Here is a 24289-nt window from a genome sequence, read left to right as displayed (position 1 = left end):
GAACCTTTTGCACATGCTTAAGGTCCTTGGTTCAACTCCCATATGTAACATTTTTAAACATATATAACACATATTATGGGGGGTGCGGGTAGGGTTGAGGCTCAACCCGCACCCTACCCGCTCCACAGGCCAACCCGCTCCATGCCCAACCCTACCCGCAGCGGATCGGGTTGGCAACCCTACCCGACCGGGTTGGATCGGGTTGGGTACCCGCGGATAGGGTCCATGCTGCCAGGCCTAGATAGGGGCAAGCTAGTGAAAGAGGGATTGTGAGGATAAGGAGAAGAAAAAGGGAGAGATAGTAGCCGTGGTGGCACGAGATTGCTGATGGTAAACAGTAGGGGTGTACATGGGCTGGTGAAATTGGGTTTGTCCCAACCCATACCCGGTCATAAATATACACCATGTCTATTTTTTAGACACTAACTCGCATCTAGACCCGATGAAACTTAAACATTTTAGGTCACAATTATACCGGGTCCAAACCGGGCCTTTAAAACTTTAACAATAATTTATAAAGAAACTTATTTATAAAGAAGAAACTTGTTACCGAGAAGTTGATATCCATATTTGAACTTGAATTTGTCTATAAATTTTAATTTTATGCTTTTTTTATCTATTTTTTAATTCAACAAGTGTGATTAAAAATAAAACAATAAGCTTATAATTAATATAGCATAATATTGGAATTAATTTAAAACATATATATACCTTTTTGAATTCCCTTATGGTGCACATGGTTCAGGTGAAGCTGGGTTCGCCTTGACCCGGATTGAACCCTAAATAATAACTTTGTCTATTTTTGAGACCCTTATCCGACCCTAAATCCGGTGAAATCATACCAAATTAACCCCTAAAATGTTTGGATCCGGGTCGGACAATGTATACCCTTAGTGAACATTGAAGTAGAGGGAGAGATATGGCTTCGTGGTTTTGGTTCGATCAAAAAGAAAAAGAATGATGGCAGTAGAGTGGTGCAGCAAAAACAGAGAATGATGGTGAATATTGGTGATGATGGTGGCCAAAAATAATGGAGATAAGAAATATATAATATAGAAAATGATGGTAGATATTGATGATGATTAAGGGTCGGGTTGGGATAGTTATACTCCTTCTATTGATGGAGACTTTGACGAAAACATTAGAGTGTCTAACGAAAGTAATGAATAGGAGGTCACGATGGAATTATGCTTTTGTTAAGGAGCGAAAAGAGATTTCATAAAATTATTAGAGGTTTGAGGTGAGATTTCACTCTATTTTCTATAAGTGTTTAGTAAAATTAAAGAAAAAATCTTTTATTAGAAAAATAATAATGACACTTATTATCAAAATACTTATTATTATTATGAAGAAGTTAAGATAGAGTAAAAAGGTCGAGACTTTTTTATTTTGTTAACTAGGTTATCCAAGAAAATGAAGGCAAACCTCTATCTCCCGTGAAGAGAAATAATCACGAAGCTTTTCTGAGGATCGTTGTCGCCCGAGTTTTGGCTGCCATACTTTTCTCTACTCCTCTTCTTTGCTCTCTTCCTTTTAGTCTCAATATCTTCTCTTTCTTTCTTTTTTCTTTTTTTCTTTTTTTTTTCGCTCACCTTTCTCCTCTCCTTCTTCTTCAATTTCTCTAATTGTTGTTTCTATTTTTTTTCTTTTAAAGATTCAGATATGAAATTCAAATCTACATATAAAATAATTCGTAGTTATTCTCTTCTTTTTGTGGTGTATTGATTCTCTTTGTAGATGTTTTAGTTATATTACAAAGATATAACTAGGAGAACTTTTTGTAAAGAAAATATTATAAATAGATCTCTAACTTTTTATCTCAAAGATAAATAAGTTTTCGACTAATTAAAAATACAAAAACATTCCTTACTTGTTAAAATATGATATATCTAAATTTTTTTAGAAACCAATTTGTCCTTATATATTTTTTATAGAAAAATTTAAATGTCCCATATTTTAAAAGGTCAAAATGTTTTTATATTTTCAATTAGTTAAAAAATTATGTATCTTCCAATTAAAAAGTTAAGAATTTTTTTCTATTTTTATATTTGAAAAGCTTTCAGATTTATTCAAAAAAAAAGTATTTTTCTATGTTACAGTGTTACAGTGTATTTTATGTTTTTTATGCTCTGTATTTTTCTTAAACTATAATTTAATATAAAAAATATTTATTTTTTTAATTTTAAATTTAATATTTGTCATATAACTTATATATGTCATTTGACTATTTCGTTAAATAAAAGTTTTTTTCTAAAGAAATAAAAAGAGTATATACTCATTTTGGTCCTCAAAAAATTTTAAACCAGACACTTTAATCCCCAACTAAAATTAATTACTCGATTAGTTCCTAACAACTAACTCTGTCAGTCACTTAGGTCCTTTACTTCGTCAACTCTAACGGAGGACAAAATAGTTCCGGACAACTCTAACATGGACAAAATAGTCCTTTATCTCCTCTGTTCGAAAACGACACGGTTCTCTCCCAATTTTCATCATATCTCGCATAACACTAATAGTCTAATACTGTAACTTCAAGTTACACAATGCACACTCTACAACTTCAATATTCATAAGAAAAAAAATTCTCAACTTGCTCTCAACCAATTCATACTCAGAAAACTAATGACTATGTCTCTCAACTACATGTCATCTTCGATAGATCCCATGAATCTAGACAACAAGTCTATTTTGTCAAGACTCGTCATCATCTCCCTCCTCCTTTGCCCTATCATCTCCATGACCACATTGTCCACCACTCCGATCGCTTCCTTCAGCTTCTTCTCCGAACCAATGTTCAATAATCACTTCAGTTTTCATATGAGCGGCAACGATAACATTGCTCGTTGTACTGATAGCTTAGATGCGAGGTCGAAGCTGTCTGCCAACTTGGACTCCAGAAAAGAAGGAATGAAGCACTCAGTGTCTATTTCAAATGAGAATTTGCATATGAGTCGAAGGATAATCTTCTCATGATTTCCTAATGTCCAACAATCTATATTGCTTGCCGGATAGTGGAGAAAGGCATGCCCTTGGGATAGTTATGGAACTTGGTCTTGAGGATGTCGTGGACGTTGTCAGGGTTGGAGGTAATGTTATCGAGGACGTGGAAGTGGATGTTTCTGGTGGGTGAAGTGCAAAGGAGGTGGATGTACCAGTAATAGATATTTAGGAAGTGTGTGGTCCATGACATGTTGAGGCAGGTGCGACACATATGGCAATTACACCATGACTTAATCTTGGAGCTAAAGAGGAGGAAGGAAAAGATGGAAAAGAAGACTGTGAAGATGAAGAAGGAGAGTATGAATGTTAGGGTTATGCGAGATATGATAAAAATTGGGGAAGAATAACGTCGTTTTTGAATAAAGGAGTAAGAGATTATTTTGTCCCTTGTTAGAATTGTCAAGATCATTTTGTTTCCTATTAGAGTTGTTAGAGACCATTTTATCTTTTGTTAGAGTTGATAGAGCTAAGGACCTAAGTGACTGGCGAAATTAATTGTTAGAAACTAATTGAGTAATTAATTTTAGTTAAAAACTAAAGTGTCTAGTCCAAAAAAATTTTAGGACCAAAATAGATATATACTTAAACAAAAAAGATAGAGGAGGAAAGCCAAATTGAAATTAGGGAAGGTGAAGACATATAGGTGCCAAAAGGGGTGCTTTTAATTTTTCGTTGTTTAACGGTCAAAGCTCAAAAGAAAGTGGATATTATTGGATTGGAGAAATGTTGGCACAGTAACAGTAGTAAATACCTATGCTAGGCTTCTAAGGGTTGCAAGGCTCTATAACTCCATGCTAATTTTTGTTAGGTTTAGGGTTTATTAGATGGTCAAATAGGGGTGATTTAAATATATGAATTTAATTTTTAATTATTTATATATATATATATATATATATTATGTATTATCACTGTAAAATATTTTAGATAGTGACAAAAAATATTTTAGACTAAAGTTGTATAACTAAGTAGATGTATTATCCCATATATATATAACATTACGTTTAGATACATTTACTTTGTGATTACTATATGTTATAGTAATAAATTATTAATTACTAATAGATCTCTATATATTCCAAATTTTCATTGTAAGAAAGGAACATTAATGTGATGAAAATCAAAAGCACATGACCATTCTTTTAATAATTAGCAATTCAGAGATTATTGGAAGGGAAAAAGAAGCAGCACATGACCTACTAGGCTATCATATATATATGTATGCTAAGCACGTGATCCTCCTATATGGAAAATATTATGGCTTTGTCATCTTGTATAATTATTATATATCCGTTGAAATTGGGAAACCTTAATTCTAAATGTTTTCTAGTCAAATTAAGGAATCTAATGTCTCTCTGCCATAGCATGTTTGAAAAGGCATGAAGAATGAAAAGATATATCACACAATCTATATATCTAATGTACTTTGGAAATCCATTAAACCCCAACCCTGAAAAGAATAATAACGGTAACTAGTTCTTTAATTGTTGAAACTATTTAAGCCTTAGAGCAAATACAGAAGTAGTGAAGCAAATTCAGTCTGAATAAAAATATTTTTTTACATAAACTATTAAATATGTAATTATTTATGCACTTTTACCTAATAACTTAAATTTTAGAGATACGTCATTTGATAACAAATATTTTGAATATTTTTAGTTACTAACTCAAGGTTAATTCACTTAATTATAAATACATCATTAGAAAACTTAAAACTATTACAGAATATATATATATATTCACTTGATATTTTACAACAACAACAGAGTCTTATCCTATTAGGTGGAGTCGACTATATGAATCAAACGACGATCATGTCTATAGAAAAATTACTTGATATTTTAATTCAAACAAAAAAAATCAGTTACGAAAAATATCAAATAATTAGTTATCGACCGAATCAATTTGGTTTTTATTGAAAAATCGATTAAAAATTAATGGCTAATTCGATTTTCAAAACTTTGAGAATAATTCATATATGACAAAAACATTCCTAGAAATTGTATTCTTAGTAACGAGATATTGCTGGAAATAAAAATCAAGAAGGCATATTTACCTTTTATCCCTCTTTATTTAAGCCATATTTATCATCTCAAACCATATTCAAGCCTCCATATTGAGCATAGCCCCTGACTAATTCATCGGCAATGATAGTTATAACTTTATAAGGTACATTAATTGAGAATAAGGAAGACATTGCTGAACCTGCTTTCTATAGTTGAAATAGGACTAATTACAATGTAAAGTATGTGAGATTAGCTAAAGCCTAATCAAATAAAGGCTCCTTGACAAGAAGATCAACTTTCTCATGAAGAAATTTGAGCACATCCTCTCGTCCTTCCTTTATAAGCAATTGTCTTAACTTGACAAATGTTGAACCTGATGGTCGAGTTCCATTCTCTATCATCTCTTCCATCAAAACACAAGCTTTCATAGCATTTCCCTTTTGGCACAACCCATTGATGAGGACTGAATAAGTGTGCAAACTTGGGACAAACCGTTTTGACTTCATATACTTCCAAATTTCATAGCTATCTCTAGTTCATTTCTCTCAGAGAACATTTTTATCAACATTGTATAGGTATCTGCATCCGGTTCGCAAGAGTTAACCATCCGGCAGAAGACCCTAAAAGCTCTGTCAGTCTCTCCCTGGCTTATCAAACCGCTTATGATAACATTGCAGGTCCTTGAATTAGGATCAACACCATTGGATTCCATCTCTTGTAAAACTCAGATGAACATTTTTGAATTTGTTTGCTTTACAGAAAGCACCAATTAATGCATTATAAACCACAACATCTGGCTTGAGTCCCTTGCTTTCCATCTCTATGAATGTGTTGATAGCATCTTTAGTCCGATTTTCCACCCCATATGTGTGGACCAGGACACTATAAATAAAAGATGTTGCGTTGCAATTGTTAGCATCCATTTCCTTTACTACCTCTTCAGCTTCATCAACTCTTCCGGCTTTGCAAAGAATGTCAACCATTATTCCATATGTGACAATATCCGGATCACATCCCATACGAACCATCTCTCTAGAACACTCTCTTGCTTTCGGAAGATTCGGAGCCCTTCCCCATCCATCAAGCAATATGCTATAAGTTTTTGAGTCCGGGACAAAGCGATCCTTCATAGAATCAAAGATCTCCTAAGCCTTCCTCACAATCTTGGACTTGAACAATGCACTTATTAGTAAACCGTTAAATGCAGCAAGATTTCGTATGATGATACAAAAAGTCTCAATATTCAACATCCCCTTTTGCCTCATAGCATTGACAAGATCCCACATGATCTGGTATTGCCTTATTTTGGCCAAAGACTCAATCATTGAGTGATATGCCTTGATGTCGAGTGAGTAATTTCTCTGCTTCTCAGCCCAATCGAAGAACCGAAATGCCAACATACCGGCATTCCCAAAACTCTTGAGGACACTCTGGACCAAATCTGGTGAAACTCTAAAACCAGTTTGATTAAGAGCAGTGTCAAGTGCCACTGGAGGACAAGACATCATAGTCTTGCATACCATTCTAGTTGCTTCTGTAATCTCCTGAACTGGTTCAATTGTACAGTAAAATTTGGCAAACAACACCCATTTGGATAACAGTATTTTGTTATTGTCAAAAACTCTGATCATTGTTCCTTCCAGATCAAACCTAATTCAGTGGCACAAATAAACAAACACATGGTGTGCATAACATGTTACTATATGGTATTAATAGCCATGTTATGCGGAGCATGGCTGAGAAGTGCATGAGGTGGACGGGTCCGTGGGGAGTGTGGAGCACCGGTGGGGGTAGCGGCGGCGGACGGTGGTTCAAAGCTTACCAGAACGGCAGCGAGGAGACGAGGAGACGTGTGAACATATTTGGAAGAAGTGAATTTTCTCATCTGAATTTTTCACATAATTTAATTAGTTATATTTTTAGGGATAGAATTGTCATTTACTATCACTTATTTAACATATTTAGAAAGAAAATAAAATTATGGTCTTTAATAAATTAATTTTTAATCTGTGGATTTCAGAGATTACGTTAAAAAACAAAAAATAATTACATATTAGTAATTAGTCCATAATCTTTATTTCCACAAGAAATTTTCATAATCTTTATTTCTTAAGGTTTTATACCATAATAAAGACATCAGAACTTAGCTGAAGATAAATGAAATGAAAAAAGAAAAAAAAAAGTTTTGTGCTTGTTATAGAAACGAAATTAATCTCACTCATCAATGCTTTCTGTTACATACACAACTATATATAAGAAGGGTAGTTACAAATTCAATCGATCATAATCAATCATAATTAACACCGCTCTTAATATGACACTGACAAATCTATAACTAACTTTCAACTAACTCAGTTTTTACTCTCTTAACTTTACAATAGCTTCTGTGTGTCAGCTAAAAAGAATACTACACTAATACAAATTAAAAAAATATACACTTAATTAGATTAAGTACATAAAAGCACCCTAACTACTATATACTTAAGAAGATGACATTGCATTTTTTTATATTTTTAATAAGTTTCCTATAGTAAAACATTTATTATTATTGTTGTTGTTATTATTATCATTATTAGGATTATATCCGTTAAAAAAAAATTTAATGGGGGGCATTAATTCCAATTTCAATAGAAAAAGAGTAAATAATAGATAAATAAATTTCTGATTTTTTATTTCGAAAAAAAATAAGTCTTTCGACTAATTAAAATACAAAAACGTCCTTCATTTTTTAAAATATAAGATATCTAAGACTTTTCGAATAATCAATTTATCTTTATATATCTTGAACGAAAAAACTTAAATGTGTCATATTTTAAAAAATAAAAAATAATTTTATATTTTTAATTAATAAAAAACTTATATATCTTCTAAAGTTAGAACTTTTTTTTTCATAGAAAAATAGATACATATGTGTTCATCTAAAAGTTCAAAATTGAATGCAAAGTATTCAAAGAAGACAGCTAGGCATATAGAATTATAGAGTGAGAGGGTGGGTCATCCAACAATAATATATAGCACTTGCATATAGCCTAATAATCATTCTCTTTCATAATTTATTAAAGCAACTTCAATGTAGCTGGTGCCAATGTTTGACATTGTTATGGGTTACCTAGTTATTGGTCTCTTATGAATATCATCATGTATGTTATAGTTTCAACTATATTTTGAAAAAGAAGACACATTACATTAAATATGTATTTTTTCTCAAACTATATTATTGTATTGTATATGTAACAGAACAATACTATATTTAATGTCTATAAGAAGCTGGTGATATTGATTAAACTTAAATCAATAACGTCTCCTTTGATGTTAGTCTATGGATTCAACCACATGAACTTATTCTGATATTACTTCTTGAACTAAACACTAGTTATTAAGTAAAAAGTTATAATCATTATTATTATTATTATTATTATTATTATTATTATTATTATTATTATTATTATTAGGTGTATAACCTTTTTCTTTAGACTAATCTACTAGAAGTAAATTATATCCAAAAATACACATATTTATGATGGCTAATTTCTTTTGTTATAGATTCTTATTCTGTGTTATGCATTGTTATGGGTTATTGGGGTTTATCGTATGGATATAGAGATATTTTTTTAAAATTATAATACATAAATTGAAAGCTCAAAATTGTGGGAGAGAAAAAAACCTAACATTCGATTTGAGCTCAAATTTAGATGATAAACAAATTAGATCCTTAGTATTGTGTGCGCAAATTTTTTGTGTGTAAAAGGTGTAGCAAATTGGTGGATCGATTTTGTGGTTAAAAAATTTAAAAATCCTAAAAATCCAAATCGGTGGATCAAAATTGTGGATTTAAAAAAATTTAAATTAGGATAATATATATATCGGAGAGTCCAATTTGCAATATATATAACTTGTGAGCTAGTTTCCAAAGACAAATTCTATCTGCTACACCTCACATCTTCCTTCTTTTTATCTCCCATTTCACTTTCTTTTGTTTTGTTCTACTTGTCAATATGAACTAGTGTTGAAGATAGTGAGCGTCCCTGATTTAAAAAAATGGAGGATAGAGTTATGTTAAAATTATATTATAATGGTTAGATCTTGTTACAAAAACATGAGGGAGTAGTGAAATTTATATGCCACAATCTATGTGATGTTATTGTTCCTTTTATATTATTATTTGAAGAACTAAAAGGTGTTATTTGTGAGAGGATAAATTCTCATTATCGAAGACAGTATCGAGTATTTTGTATCGGCATCCTGTATCAGTATTTGGTGGGTTTGTTCATTTTCAAACGAAGCATGTCATTGACAATGCGAGCATGCAAGAGATGTTTTCAATCTATTATGAAACTCGATCACAGGTGTCGTTTATCGAGTGTACACTGAGTTCAAACAATCTGAAGTCGATCGAAATATCGAATGGAGAGATTACAATAGTGACAACAAAATTGAGTTTGGAAGCAACTATAAATTATTAATCAAAATGAAGACGATGATAAAGTTGATAACCACATAGAGGCAGATGTGACAAATGCATTAGCAAACTAGCATCCGTTTGAAGAGTCCTCTTTTATGCGCACGTTGAATCTGGAAGTTATGCATGCACCAAAATTTCTTAAATATCTGTTGGATTTCAAAACTATGTATGCACTAAAATTTCTTAAATATCTAAATGTAGATATATAATTTAGAATAGTATATGATACTTTATAAGATAAAAATAGTTAAGTTTAATATAAAATAATATGATAATTATTAGATTATTTATGCAATTAGTGATGACTAATAACATTTGCAAAATAAAATAAAATGGTATTAGATATTTAGTATAAATAATATAATTTGTATGTGTAATTTCTCAAATTTTTTATATTTAAAATGTATATATTATACTTGTATTTTCATAATTAAAATTTTAAATTTTTAAAATTGTGAATATATATTATATATTTTTATATATATGTATTTATAATATATAATACGGATACTATATATTTATATATTTTCATATTTCTACATACTATAGTATATTTATATATTCATACGTTTAGATAAATATATAAATATATAATATAAATATATACTATATATATTTTCATATTTCTACATACTATAATATATTTATATATTGATAATGCGTTTAGATAAATATATAAATATATAATATAAATATATACTATATATTTATATTTTTATAAATACTATATATTTATAGTATTTTCTTTACATACTATATATTTATAAATATATTTACTTTAATATATATATATATATATATATATATATATATATATAACTTGTATATTCAAATTTTATATATTTATATACATTTTTATACATACTCTTTAAGTTTATGTCATAGTATTGTTGTGGCAGAGTTTCTTGTTGTGACAGATACTAAATTCGTTGTGAAAATAAAATTTAGTTTTCGAAAAGCTGTGATAGATTGCAGCAGTAAAAAATTATATTATCTGACAAAAAATAGACTATCGAGTGTATGAGTCGAAATCTTAAATACTCTATGCCGAATATACACAATATGGCACAAATTGTGATTGCCTGATTAGAGTTAGCATGATCCATAAGAAGTATTGTTGGAAGATAAGAAGATATGATAGTAGTCACATTTGCACTAAAGTCACTATTTTTTGAGACCATTTCAAACTGGATTCCATACAATTGCAGAAGCAATTAAAGTCATTGGTAAAAGTTGACCCATCCATAAAGATAAAATCGATCATTGCTAAAGTTTAGTCAAAGTTTAATTATATCATAAGTTATTGCAAAGCATAGTTAACAAAACAAAAGTCAATAGAAAAATTATTTCGGAGGTTGAAAAGTTTTCTATGAAATTTTGCCCATATAATTTGAAGTCATGTGTCACAAAGAGCCATCAGTAGCTGTCCACTTTAAAATCATGGCTGCATATCAGGGAATGACTTAGTTTCTAATACCCACATGTTACATCGGGTCTTCTGGGATCATATATCATCATTAGTAGACTTTTTAAATAGACATTGAAATACAAAATAAAACATCATGTAAAGTTATTAACAATTAATATTACCAGTTTGCAAGTTAAAAATGTCACAGGCCACCAAAAATCGGGACAAGAAATGGCATATGGATCCAAGTCCGTATATGTAACAAGATCAGTGGACCATCAATCTCCAAGCAGTTAAAGCGAGATGCATTATACAATGCTCTGTATAAGTGTGATAGGGATGTCAATCTCCAGTTGATTTTGTGAATCTGAGAAAAGTCACGAAGCAATGGCATAAATTTTCAGTGAACCGCTGACCTAGACTTATCGGCAAACAAGATTGACCCAAACAACTATATACGACACTTTAGTACTTCTAGATGGCAACTGGATCATTTAAATGTAATATGTCTTTTAGATTTCCAACTTAAGCCATCTTGATGTAACTTCCTCTATAATTATTGATCATTGGTGTAACCCCAAAATGATGTAAGCATTCAGTTTTCATTACCTCGTGACTAGTCATGGTTGTTCCTGTCACGAGAAGGTCATCTAGCGAAAGACATAGAAATTAAGTCATATCTTCTAACATAACGGTGCACTCACCAATCGGAATATAAAAAGTATGAGTATCGAAATTCCATTTCTCTACTAGAGTTGTTACTAAAGCTGATTGATTTTAGATTACTTCAATTTGAGATACGAGATAAAATCTAGTGACCCACAAAAGAAGTTTGACAATCCGAATGTATGTATCTTGGTGGATTCATGTAAATAGACCTCAAGACTTATGTACCCTACAAAACATAGACAATAATAACTCAAGTTATCTGAGTTATTTAATCATATATAAGTTAAACCAGTTATAACAAACATAAACATTAAAAAAAAAAACGAATTCAACTGCTATACTAAACTAACTAATATAATTAATAAAATTATCCACTAAATTAATTTTAACTTAATTATCATTATAACATATATACACCAAAGTAAAATAATTAATTATATTTTAACATAAACTCTAAATAATAATTATTTTCAGTAGTTTAATTATTAACATTATGGCAATAATTAGTGCTAATCTCTAACAAATAATATTAAAATAACTACAAAATATAATCATTTATTTTTATTAGTATTTTGATATTATCATTAATCTTATCATTACCAAAAAGTTAAAATTCAAAATGCTATCTATTCTATTACGGTTGATAAATTTAACTAACAATTCTAATTTATCCACAACTCTTAAATTAAACTCTATTAATTAATTTAGTAACATTGCTTAAATAAATTGTTATGCACTAACACTAAATAAAAATTAGAAAATATTATAATATATATTATTATCAACAAAAATAATCAATAAACTCAATACTAAGTGCTACTATTTTCTAACAAATACAGTTAATAAACCTATAAAATAAATCTAAATTTATTATGTAAAGGTTAACTCTACTCTACACCAACAGATTATTATTTTTAATATAAACTAACTATATATATATAACTAATTTTATATTTACACTAAATATTTTAATACTACCATTTAATCTATAAACAACGTTAAATCTACAACATTATTATGTTAATATTTATACCGAAAAAAATTAAAACGAATACTTACATAATTAAATTGACTAATAAGATAATTAATATAAATATGAAGTTCAGGACGATCAATTTTTTTATTTTTTTTTAGACATTGTCATTTGGGTTAACAAAAAGTTAGTTTCTGGATGTTGTTTATGAAGGTTGATGAAATTCTCTGATTTGTTAACACCCATCTTTACATTCCTAAATAACACTCAAAACCATAACAATAATAAATAACACCTTTGGTTTTTCAATATGAAAATTAAAAAGCACACGCATGTTATGTCAAATACATATCATTAACTAAATGAAGAACGTTGAAAGTAGACACATATATATTCCATTTACTTGGTATATAAGTTTTTCTACTTCCACTCTTGACAAACATCTTAAGAAAGTAAAAGATTAACCAAGCCCTCAACAAATATTTAAATTAATCTTTAAAAAAATTTAAATTAGACATTTTATTTTTTAATAATTTTTTATTATTTAAAATATTTTTTAGATAAATTAGTCATTGTATAAGAATAACTAATTTATTTTATAATAATATTTGTTGAAAATCTAATTATATTATAATAAAATTTATTATGAATGTATTTGTTTAACCCATATATTAAATATTTTATTACAAGTGACAAAGAAATCAAACAATTTTACAGAAGTAATTTTTAGAAACTGATTTAAAATTATAGAGGACTAATTTAAGTATATACTCAATATAAAACATGGTTAAATAATTTCCTTTTGTCCCATCAAAAAAAAAAAAAACTCTTTTGTCATTGATTTAATTGTAATCCTCTAGAATAATGATGCTAATACGGTGACATTTTTTAATTTTTGTGGCACTCATTGCAAAAATGAATTTTGAGTAAATAAAGGTTGATGTGACAACTTTTTTTTTTAATCAATCATTTATAATTTCATGAAAATTAAAGGAAAATGTGAAATGGAAAATAGTATGATATATATTATTGGAAGGTTATCAGGTGTACCGAAAATATCGGTGTTTCAGTTGTTTTAACCGTTGATCTAAATTATAAAAGATATATATAATATATATTAATTAAAATCAACGGTTAAAACAACTGGAACACCGATGTTCCTAAGTACACCTGATAACTTTCCTTATATTATTAGTGTACATATTCATGAATTAAATATGTAATTTATATAACATTATTGTGAAATGATTGATATCTACTTCTATGACACAATTGAAGGGGAAGTAAATAATGGAATGGTACGGTATATTAATTATTGAATTGAAAAACAGATCAGGATTTTTTTTATTTGTTTTTAAATTACTCAATTCATATTTTATTACTAGTGATGGTTTAATTTGAAGTATATATATATACTAATTTGATTAAAAAAGTTGTGTCAATCACTCTGATTAGCATATTTTTTAGAATAAAATGATAAATAAATTTTTAAAAATTTATATTTCAGAAGATTAATTTCTAAAAAAATATTAATAAAGTCATTCAAAATAATAAATATAAATATAGACAAATTAGTTTAATTAAGATTTTTTTATTATAATCATACAATCTAATTTAAAAATATATGTATTTACATCCGCTATATTAAACAATTTTATTAGTTTTTTTTTAAATCAAATCTTTTTAAAATATAAATTTAAATTCTAAAATTATTGAAAATGCGAAAAATTTGAACTTAATCGAAACCTTTATAGTTTATACACGCTCAATGACTATATATATAAAGGGAAAAGAAACTAAGTGTAAAAAAAATAAAACAAAAACTCATAAATGTATGAAATGTAAGATAAGCAAATCTGACAGCACGCAAAGAATCTGTTGAATTTGTTTGTTTAATTTATAAGAAGGACAACTAGGCTTCAATTGGTAATCAAACTTGTACTGTGTTCAATAATGTTGCAACAAGGAATTGAAAATAAAGAATTTATTTTATCAACCAAGTTAGGTTGGTCTAGTGATTAGACCACTAGTCCGCTTAAACAAGTGTGGGGGTTCGTCTTGTGCATGTAGCAATCTAGGCCAGCGACAAACCCTTAAACGAAGTTCAGTACTGCGACGGATTAGTTTTTCACTTGTCGAGTTAGGAAATACCGTGGAAAACCAAAAAAAAAAATCCATTTTATCATGCATGTGAATTAGCCTTCTTGGACACCATTACCTTCCATTATTCTTACCATTATAATAAGGGAATTATATATACTAAAAATAAAATGTGAAAATGTCATCCTCTTATATAAACATTTCTACTTCATAGTAAAAATGGTCAACATACATTTCAATGAGTAAGTAGGGAGAGAGAAAAAGAAAGTTCACTTTAATTATTCTTGAGAGAGAGAGAGAGTAGGTAATGGAAATTGGAGAGGTTGGTTATGTTGACAATTTGAGATGACATTTTCACATTTTATATATAAGTGTTGATTTCAATCATAAAAAATATATAATATATTAATTAAAATTATTGAGACATTAATATTTTTAAAAAAATTAATGAGAAATAATAAAATATATTATCCTAGATGTATATTTGTCCCCCAACATTGTGCTTATCATCCTTAATTAACTGTTTATAACCTTATTTATATTAATGAATATTTATACTTGATAAAAAAAACAACTTTGTCCTTATTAAACCTTTTTGCTTTTCATTTTTTTTTCTTTTCTTTTTTATTGGTTAAAAAAATTTGATTACTTAGTTATATATTATGATTTTACTGAAAAAATATTTTTCATTGACAAACAATCAACTAATCAAAGACTAGTTGTAAAAATATCTGATAACATAATTTAAATTTTAAATAATTAAATAATTAATCAAACATATATCCTCTCTTAAGATAAATTTTGAGAGAGAGAGAGAGTGAGAATGTTGGGCTGGGAGAGAGCGAGCCTCCCCAAGGCCGACAGGTTGGGCTGGGGCCCACCTACCTTTATAGTATGTCCTACTTGCTGTTACGTCTCTCTTTTGGTACCATTTGTTAATGGGCCTTTAATGATTGTGGGCCCACACTTGATATTTTCTTCTCTCTCCTTTCTCACACAACTTCCTCTCCTCTTTCACATAATGAAAAGTATTTTTTATACATTTTTTAATGATATACAATACATTGTTTATCTTTTATTAATTATTTTTAATACACAAAATGAAATATATATAAATTTGATATAAAATTCTTTTTTTTCCATAATATTATTGTATGCACAAAGCGGGATTTAAATTTCGACACTTAAACGAACTAATGAAGTAATTATTAGACCAACACACAACCTAATTTAATTATTAACTAGGATATATTAGAGCTAATTTTTTATGAGTATTTTGTCAAAATTCAAAAGATATTAATCTAATCTATTTTTCAGAAAAGCAAAAAAGTTTGATTCAATTTGTCTAAATTAATGAGTTAAACAGATTGACTCGTTATTTATTTATTTTTAAAATACTAACTAATTTTAGTATTTTCTTAAAATATTTATTCAATAAAAAATTTCACCACGCATTTATATATTTTTATACTAAATTAATCAACGTCTAAAAATTAATAGTACCATAATAAGAGAATTTATATAAACGATAATTAACAATACAGAAAACACAATTTATATACATGAGGAAAATTTTTAAATGTATTATTATATTGGTATATCAGTAATTTTTAACCATTAATCACCGATTTGAGGGCGCACTTAAAAATTTTTCCATACATGATAGCATGGTTTTAATTTTTCATCGATTTAGGTCATGCAATCTAGTGCATGCCTAATATAACCTAGCTAGAATGTAGGGTTTGAAAGTTAGAAAGCATAAACATCATCACATTATGTTACACATACATGCCTATAAATATAATTATAGGCATGTATGTGTAACATAAATTGGAAAATATGTTATTAATCTCAAATATGTTATTGTTTAATTTAAAATACAGAAATTGGATTATTTTTCGAAAATTAGACTATCCTTCGATTTTTTGAAAATTAGACCTTCCGATTTTTACTTTAAAAAAATTAAAAATTTTGAGGTACAAAATTTCGGATTAGTAATTTCTGTGTATCTTTCGTAATTTTAAAAAATACTCAAAATTATCATGTTAAAGTATATCACTCATCTCACATTCATAAAAAAAAAAATTAGCCACATAATTTTAATGTTATAAAATATAAACTAATTTGATTTATAATAAAAATTGAATTAGTTTGATAGATTATATAAAATAAGTTCATTTGATAATTTTATCTAATATTTTAGATAATTTTGTCAAATTAATTCAATTTATATTAAATTAGTTTCTATATTTTATTATTGAAATTGTCTATGTTAAATCTTTTTTATAGTAAAATAATGTAAATTATTATATTTAATTAAAAAACTACTTAAATATATTTTTATTTACAATTAAATCTATACTAGGTAAAATTTATGTTCTAACTATTAATAAAATAAGAATATATTATAGTGTCTTACAAATAGTTTATAGAAAATATTTCAAGTGCACTGAAAATTACTAGTGTATCAATTATTTTAATCGTTGATTTCAATTAATATATATTATATATTTTTTTATAATTCAGATCAACTGTTAAAATAATTGGTGCACGTTACTTTCGCTACACTTTGAAATGTTTCCTAGCTTATATACATGTATTGAATATTGATCACTGATTTGATGTGTCTTTATGAAGAACAAGAAAGGAAGGTTCTAGTCTTTCTACTTCTAGTAGGCCTAATCTACAAAGATATTGTTTGACTTTAGAGGGGTAAACGTACACATATCATATAGGTAATAGTAAATCAATCACCCAAGACCAAGATGATATATATGTTCATGTGACATGGATCATATCTATCTTTTCATTCTTTTGTCTCTTCCTTTTATTATTTGGCTTGAATTATATATTTTGGACTGCAATAATTGCAATAATGTCTTAGCTTGAGGTTATCTCAAACAATATCTATATGATTATGTTAGGGTGGATGAGGATAAGATTAATTATTGAACAACTTTATTTATTAATTTAGATATGATGTTTGAAATTGAGCAACAAATCAAACCGTTGCTGAATTTCCAAAGACATGCACTAAACATGGATATGTAACATGCATGCATGTGCCGAGAAAATGCATAGACACATGTAACACATAATTTTGTTTTGTTTTATATATGTTGGGTGTTGTAACGCATGGAGTGGGGCGTCACAAATGTCTAGGTTACGGATAAATTAAATTATTGTGCAGAGCTATCTCGTAAGCCCATTTTCGCTCTTAAATAAAAAATTGAAGAAAAACATATATAGATAGTATATATGTATGTTTTGATGAGGTAATGATATATAGAAACTTATTTTTTATTTGTTTGAGATTCATTCACTTGTTTATTTTCTCATTATTATGAACTAAGAAGCAAGTATCGAAAGTGGGCAAACTACTGGATAGAGCTATCATAGAGTTCCATTAATAGAGTTGTCAATAATCATTTTAAAGTTGGCCAAGCTCTCTTTTTTTTTGTAAGTAATTATTTATACCCGTCTTTGAGTTTTTTTAAAACCAGATACTTTAATCTTTAAATTTTAAAATACGAAAAATAATTTTTAAAGTTTAACTTTATTGATTAAATTAATTTCTCTCTTAATTATTTTGTTAATCACTAATAAAAAAAATATTAATATAGAGCTTAACTCGCACACATGGCTGTTAAGTGTCTTTGCGTGTAAGCTGGAAGAATTAATTTCTCAACTCCACAACTTCTCATTTTTCTAACAAAAGAAAAGATTAAAATGGAGTACAAAGGAAATCATTCTATCTTTTATCTTGTTTCTTAATGTAACAAAAAATGAACTTATTTAATTTCACTTATCTACATTATCATAGTTGGGATAAATTGAAATTAAACAAAAGAGAATTATTTTATTTTTTATCTAATTTTTTGATACAATAAAAAATGGACTCACTTAACCTCATTTGTCTACACTATAATTTTTTCACAAAACTCCCAAATGATTTTTTATTCCTATAATCTACGTTTGATTGCTACAATAATTTAGAAGGTATTTATATACCTCATATTAGGTTAAAAATAAAAAATCTTAAACCGCTTATCATAAAATTCAATTTGCTAACTAAATAAATAAAATAAAAATATATAAAATTAAACTTAACATTCTAACACTTAAAAATTTAAACTAATAGCTACAAAATAATTCTTGCATTCCTCATGACATGCACAAACATCTGAAGCACATATTAGGAGTGGAGGCAACATAAGAGAGAACGAAGGCGATGGTGAAGAAGAGGGGCAACAGAAGTAGAGTAGAGAAGGGAGACTAGGGATGATAAGGAGGAGGAGGCAGGAAAGGACTGTTGTAGCGAAAAAAAGTGTGTTGGAAAAGAGGAAAATTGTAGAGTCGAGAGACTGATTCATTTATCTCACCACAGTAGAGATTGATTCGTCTATCTTGCACACTTAAACATTTAACAGTCATGTTCTACATATGTGCGTTAATGTTTCATGTTAATATTTTTTATATGTAACTAATGGAATAATTTGTATGGAGACTAATTTAACTCACGGAGTTAAATTTTGAAAATTATTTGTAATATTTTAAAATTTAAAAAACTAAAGTATCAAATTTTAAAGATATTTTGGATTAATTTGAGTAATTATTTTTTTTCTAAGGTGCATTAGAGTTATAGCAAATTAGAGGGCCGATTTGTTAGCCATAGAGTAAAGCTGTATTCAAGTTAACAACATTTCTTGATATCCAAAAATAAAAATCACCCAACAATCTTGTCTGGCATTTTCATATATTTTCTGGGCTTGAATTACACTTTTGGGTCTGAAAAAATATGTGAAAGGGTCAGAGGTACAAAATATGATGGCCCAAGAAGTAAACATTCATAATTGGGCTTCAATAAACGGATGGGTAAGGTCATAGTTGATTACTGAAGCATAGGCATTTTGACAAAAGAATTTGGGCTTTTATTTTGCCTTACCTTGGTTAGGTTTTAATATTTTGCTTTCAACATCCCAATGGCAAATCTATTTGCCTCTTAAAGGTGCTACATGGGTTGGAATCTCTCTGATGGAAAAAAGAGTATCTAATGGGTGTGTCAGTAGAGTAGATGTTATTGACAAAAAAAAAATAATTATAATAATTATCAATTAGCAAAATAATAAGTACTTATAGATCTTTTGCCAAAAAATAAAATAAAATAAAATAGGATAATTTTATTTTTTTTATGGACTTACCAAAAATTATTAGTATAATAATTTTTTTGATATTTATTCAAGCCAAATTTAATAATAAAATAACATTCAATCAATTTAAAATTTTTTAGAGTTAAAATAAGATGTTTAAAACGTTAAAAACTAAAATAATAATACTTTATTTTTTTTATTAGTGTTGTTTAAAGAAGGTTGTATTTTTTATTAATTGGTTATTTGTTTTCGTAGTGTGTGGATAATAAAATCGAAGGGAACAGTCGATCCATCCATGGCTGCAATTGCGTCCTTCTTCACCCCTTCTTCATCCCTAAACTTTAAACCCCTTCCATCTTCATTCCATCTTAATCCAACAACAAGAAGACCCTTTCATCATCTCACAATCACCAAGGCTCAAGGAGACAACAACAATTCCAATTCTTCATCTTCAGCTACCACCAATGACCAACCCCTTTTCGTCACTGCCCAGGATGTTCCATTGGAGGGTGTCATCCAGTTTGACAAGCCAACCTCCTCTTCTTCTTCTTCCCGTATTCAAAAATGGGGGTAATCTTGCCTTTTTCTTTAAATTTTTCTGAGTCAAAATTCAATCTTTTACAACTACAAGTTGGTGAAAACATGATTATTGTTCAGGCGTGTGGCTCTGCTAGCTGGTGTGGATGTATTGGCCTTACTTGTCTTTGCCACCATTGGAAGATACAGTCATGGATTATCCACCATGGACCTCCAAACCCTGCGAACCGCCGATCCTTTCATAGCCGGTACTTTGATTTCGTTATTATGATTAGATTCTATTCTGGGCCTATAAATAGCACTCTAACAGAATTAAGAAAATAATAAATATGTATTGAAGTAGTTGTTTTGACATGATAAAGAGTCATGCTATTTATAAGAATAACTACTAAATCTCAATTACTGCTGCACAGGATGGTTCCTTGGTGCTTACTTTCTTGGAGGTTACGGCGAAGATGGGCGAGGGATGAAGGGTCTCCCTAGTGGTGTCATTGCTACTGCTAAGTCATGGGCAGTTGGGATCCCTGTAAGTTGAAAACAATCTTCACTTTGCTTTGCATTTAGAAGCTTCTTATTTGATTCTTGTTATTTTGTTTACAGATAGGAATAGCAATAAGGACCGCAACGTCCGGTAATCTTCCAAACTATGGCTTCATATTTGTGAGTCTGGGAAGCACTGCTGTTTTGCTTATCACATTCAGAGCACTGCTGTATACTCTTCTTCCTCTCCAAAATCAAAACAAGGCCGACGACGATGTCTATCGCCGTGGCAGTCCTTTCGAACTCTTTGAGGTATACAAAATCCTGAGATACTAAAATTCATAACTCTGCTTCATACTAGTTGTGAATCTGTTTTATATTCAAGTTGTTTAGATACCATTAATTTTTGTTTTAGAAAAAAGAAAATTGAATTCATTTCATAGTAAATAACTTTAGGAATTGAATGGCCATATGTAAAAGCATTGAGATATTGCATCATGATGGAAATTAAAACCTTTTGTTTTGTTTTGTAGCTGCTCACATCATTAGTACGGAGGTGGTAGCAATGCTTTAGATCAGTTTCCTAAGCTATTCTTCCATTTTGTTAAGGATTCGCATGAAACAAGTGAGCTTACATGTTTGTAAATGTGTACGAGTTTTCTATGTATCATATTATTATTTTACCTTTGATCATACATTGGTAACTATGATCTGCCAGTTTTTTGAGGATATCCTATTTTTTCAATTAGCTTCTATTTATATATAATATATCCTTAACAATGTAAATTTGTTTGAGTAGATGAGTTGATTTTAATGTAGACCTAGTATGGTATGGTGAAGAGCATACAAACAATTTATAGGAATGCTTGTAAACAACTTATTAGTGTATATGATTAACAAATTTGAGATTAGTTTAAATAGTAAATATTTATATGAGAAACTCTGGGGGGTTAATACTTTTTAGTATTTTTGGATGAGAAGTGCTAATGCTAGGCGTTAGTAGGTTCTGGATTTGTAGTCATCGATTAGTCATTAGTCATTAGTCATTATCAGTATTTTTAATGGTGTGAAATTATTTATTTTTCTTTTGCTGATTAAATACCGACTAGATTTTAATAAAAGTATTACTCCCTAAACTTTTTCTTTTTGGATATTATTTGATTAGTACAAATGCTAAATTGTCTTTAACAAATACATTTTCATATTTGTAGATTCTAAAAAATGTTAGTGCAAACGGTATTGATTTATGTATGCAAATTCTAATAAATATAGATGTAAAGTATAAATTATATGTTTTTTTGTATAAAATTTTTATAAATATAAATACAAATTATTATTGATCAAAATGATAATATTTGCTGGCTGTGTAACATTGTTTTATTTAGACTGCAGTTAAGTGATGATTTGGGGAGATAAGAAAGAGTTGTTTACATGAACATTTGGTTTACACGTGACATGTGTGAGTCCCACTTTTTTTTTGGTACTAAGATGGGGCTAAAGCCCTGCGTGAGTCCCACTCTATTTCTTTGAAGTTAGAAGAAGGTTTTCAGGCCCATTTAGGAAGTTATTTAGAAGTAGGCTTTGGGCTTATTTGAAGCCCATCCATTATTTCAAAGTCCAAAAAGAAAAGAAAAGAAGACCATTAAAACTTGACGGATTCGAATGCGTTCTATTTAAAAAACAAAAAAGGAAACTGCCATGTCTATTGTTTTGTTACATGATCATCAAACCCATTTTTAAGTGTATGACCAAAAGTAATAAATTAGATGAATATAAATTAAAATACTAGACATATAATTTTGTCGATAAATATAAAATTTTAATGTCATTTTATTTGATTCTAATAAACAACCTAATACAAATTGAATGAAAATTAATTATTTTATCATTTGAATTCAGTTGACCTACCTTTCAAATACCTCTATTGGATCACAAAAAAATATACAAATACGCTGCATGCAGGCGATGATGATAATTGTTATTAATTAATATTATATTATAATATGCATAAAAAAAAAAAGAATTTGGATGAGGATGATTGAGGAGATAGAGTGATAGGCATAGGCACAGAAAAGAACGTAGGAAAGAGGGATGAATATATGAATAGGGTTTACAGAAGATTAACATAGCCCATTATAGCTTTCACTTCTCTGTGTTTTACACGCTGCCGTTCTTCTTGGGAATCAAATCCAATATATACGTACAAATTTTATGTAAAATTTATAATTATTAAATTCATATGAAGTATTTGTATTTGAATTTTTACCAATACATATACTATACAATTAACCAATAAAAGAAACTCATTTTTTTACCTTTTTTTTAGTATTTATCACAAAGTAAGCTTTTTAATTTAGTGGTTTATATTTTTTTAATGAAAAAGTATAGGGAGCCAATGAAATATTTGTACAATAAGTATATTGAAGATTTAGAAAGTATTAGAGATATAACCATTAGTGTTATCTTTTTTCAACAACTAAAACTTTTGAGATGAGTGATATCATGACATAGTATTAGAATTCCAGATCTGAACAGTCAAGAGTGATGTTTATTTTATAATTCAATAGTTCATTGTACACATTATACACTTAGACTATTGATTTTCTAACCGTATTCTTTTTTTAATAAAAAAATCTTTAAATAATTATTATTATTTTTTATTTGGCAACGGTGCATGCCATGCAGCGTCATGTCACCCTTTCACTAGATACGCTGCCAACTTTTGTATAAATATTAAATAATGAATAATTGTTATTTGTAGATAAAAACCAAACATAGGAGTCGATACTTAAAAAGGAAAACTGAAGTATGAACTCTTTGCATAGAATAAATAAAAAAAAAATTGAAAATTAATTTTTATTTAGTAATTAGTTAATAATTCTCTTTTTTCTTTAATATTTATTTATCTAATATTTTTTGTGATTAAAGAAAATTCGATTCCCTTGTAAAACTGGAATACATAATGAGAAGTGTTAAGTACTTAATATTTATTTTACATTTTGTTTTAGCCAACATTATTACTCATACAATTGAATTCAAAATTTTTAAGTTTAAACTTCAAAATATGAATAAGAATAATAATATCTAATAACCTTCTATCCCAAATTGTAAAATGTATTAGTTCAATTCAATGCTTCCCAAAAATATTGGTTAAATTTTTTATCTGCCTTATGTGATGAATTAAAATTTTAATACATAATCTTAAACTCAAAATCATTATTCTATTTTTTTTGTATTACGTATTTGGGATATGTAGCTGCATGAATGATAAGATTATATACGTAAAGAATATTATCAAAAATTGGACCTTCAATTTTGAGTTATGTTTAGCTACTTTTACCTTCTTCTTTTCTTTTTCCCGGTTTTTTATCACGAAATTATTTGAAACTTAGGTTATGCACAAGTTCATTTTTACGTTGTACCACAATTTGATCTTTATTTACAATAGAGGTAATATGAATTTAACTCTAAAAAACTTAATACTATATATATCATGAAATTATCTTA

The 24289-nt window shown here is 28.4% G+C and overlaps 1 protein-coding gene and 1 pseudogene across 1 annotated transcript; one reads left to right on the top strand and one right to left on the bottom strand.

Moving 5' to 3' along the window:
• Positions 1-5263: 5263 nt before the first annotated feature.
• LOC130932514 (pentatricopeptide repeat-containing protein At1g77360, mitochondrial-like) lies at positions 5264-6821 on the bottom strand (annotated as a pseudogene).
• A 13177-nt stretch (positions 6822-19998) lies between these two features.
• Positions 19999-21527, top strand: LOC130935743 (uncharacterized). The gene is made up of 5 exons (XM_057865627.1): positions 19999-20335; positions 20423-20550; positions 20716-20828; positions 20903-21094; positions 21316-21527. The coding sequence occupies exons 1-5, from the start codon at positions 20061-20063 to the stop codon at positions 21343-21345; spliced, it is 738 nt and encodes a 245-aa protein (XP_057721610.1). The 5' UTR covers positions 19999-20060; the 3' UTR covers positions 21346-21527.
• Positions 21528-24289: the final 2762 nt, after the last annotated feature.

Source organism: Arachis stenosperma, chromosome 6 (assembly GCF_014773155.1).
Source record: "Arachis stenosperma cultivar V10309 chromosome 6, arast.V10309.gnm1.PFL2, whole genome shotgun sequence".
In the NCBI taxonomy this organism is placed as follows: Eukaryota; Viridiplantae; Streptophyta; class Magnoliopsida; order Fabales; family Fabaceae; genus Arachis; species Arachis stenosperma.
Note: the sequence above shows the minus strand (reverse complement) of the source record. Positions and strands in the feature narration are given on the sequence as shown.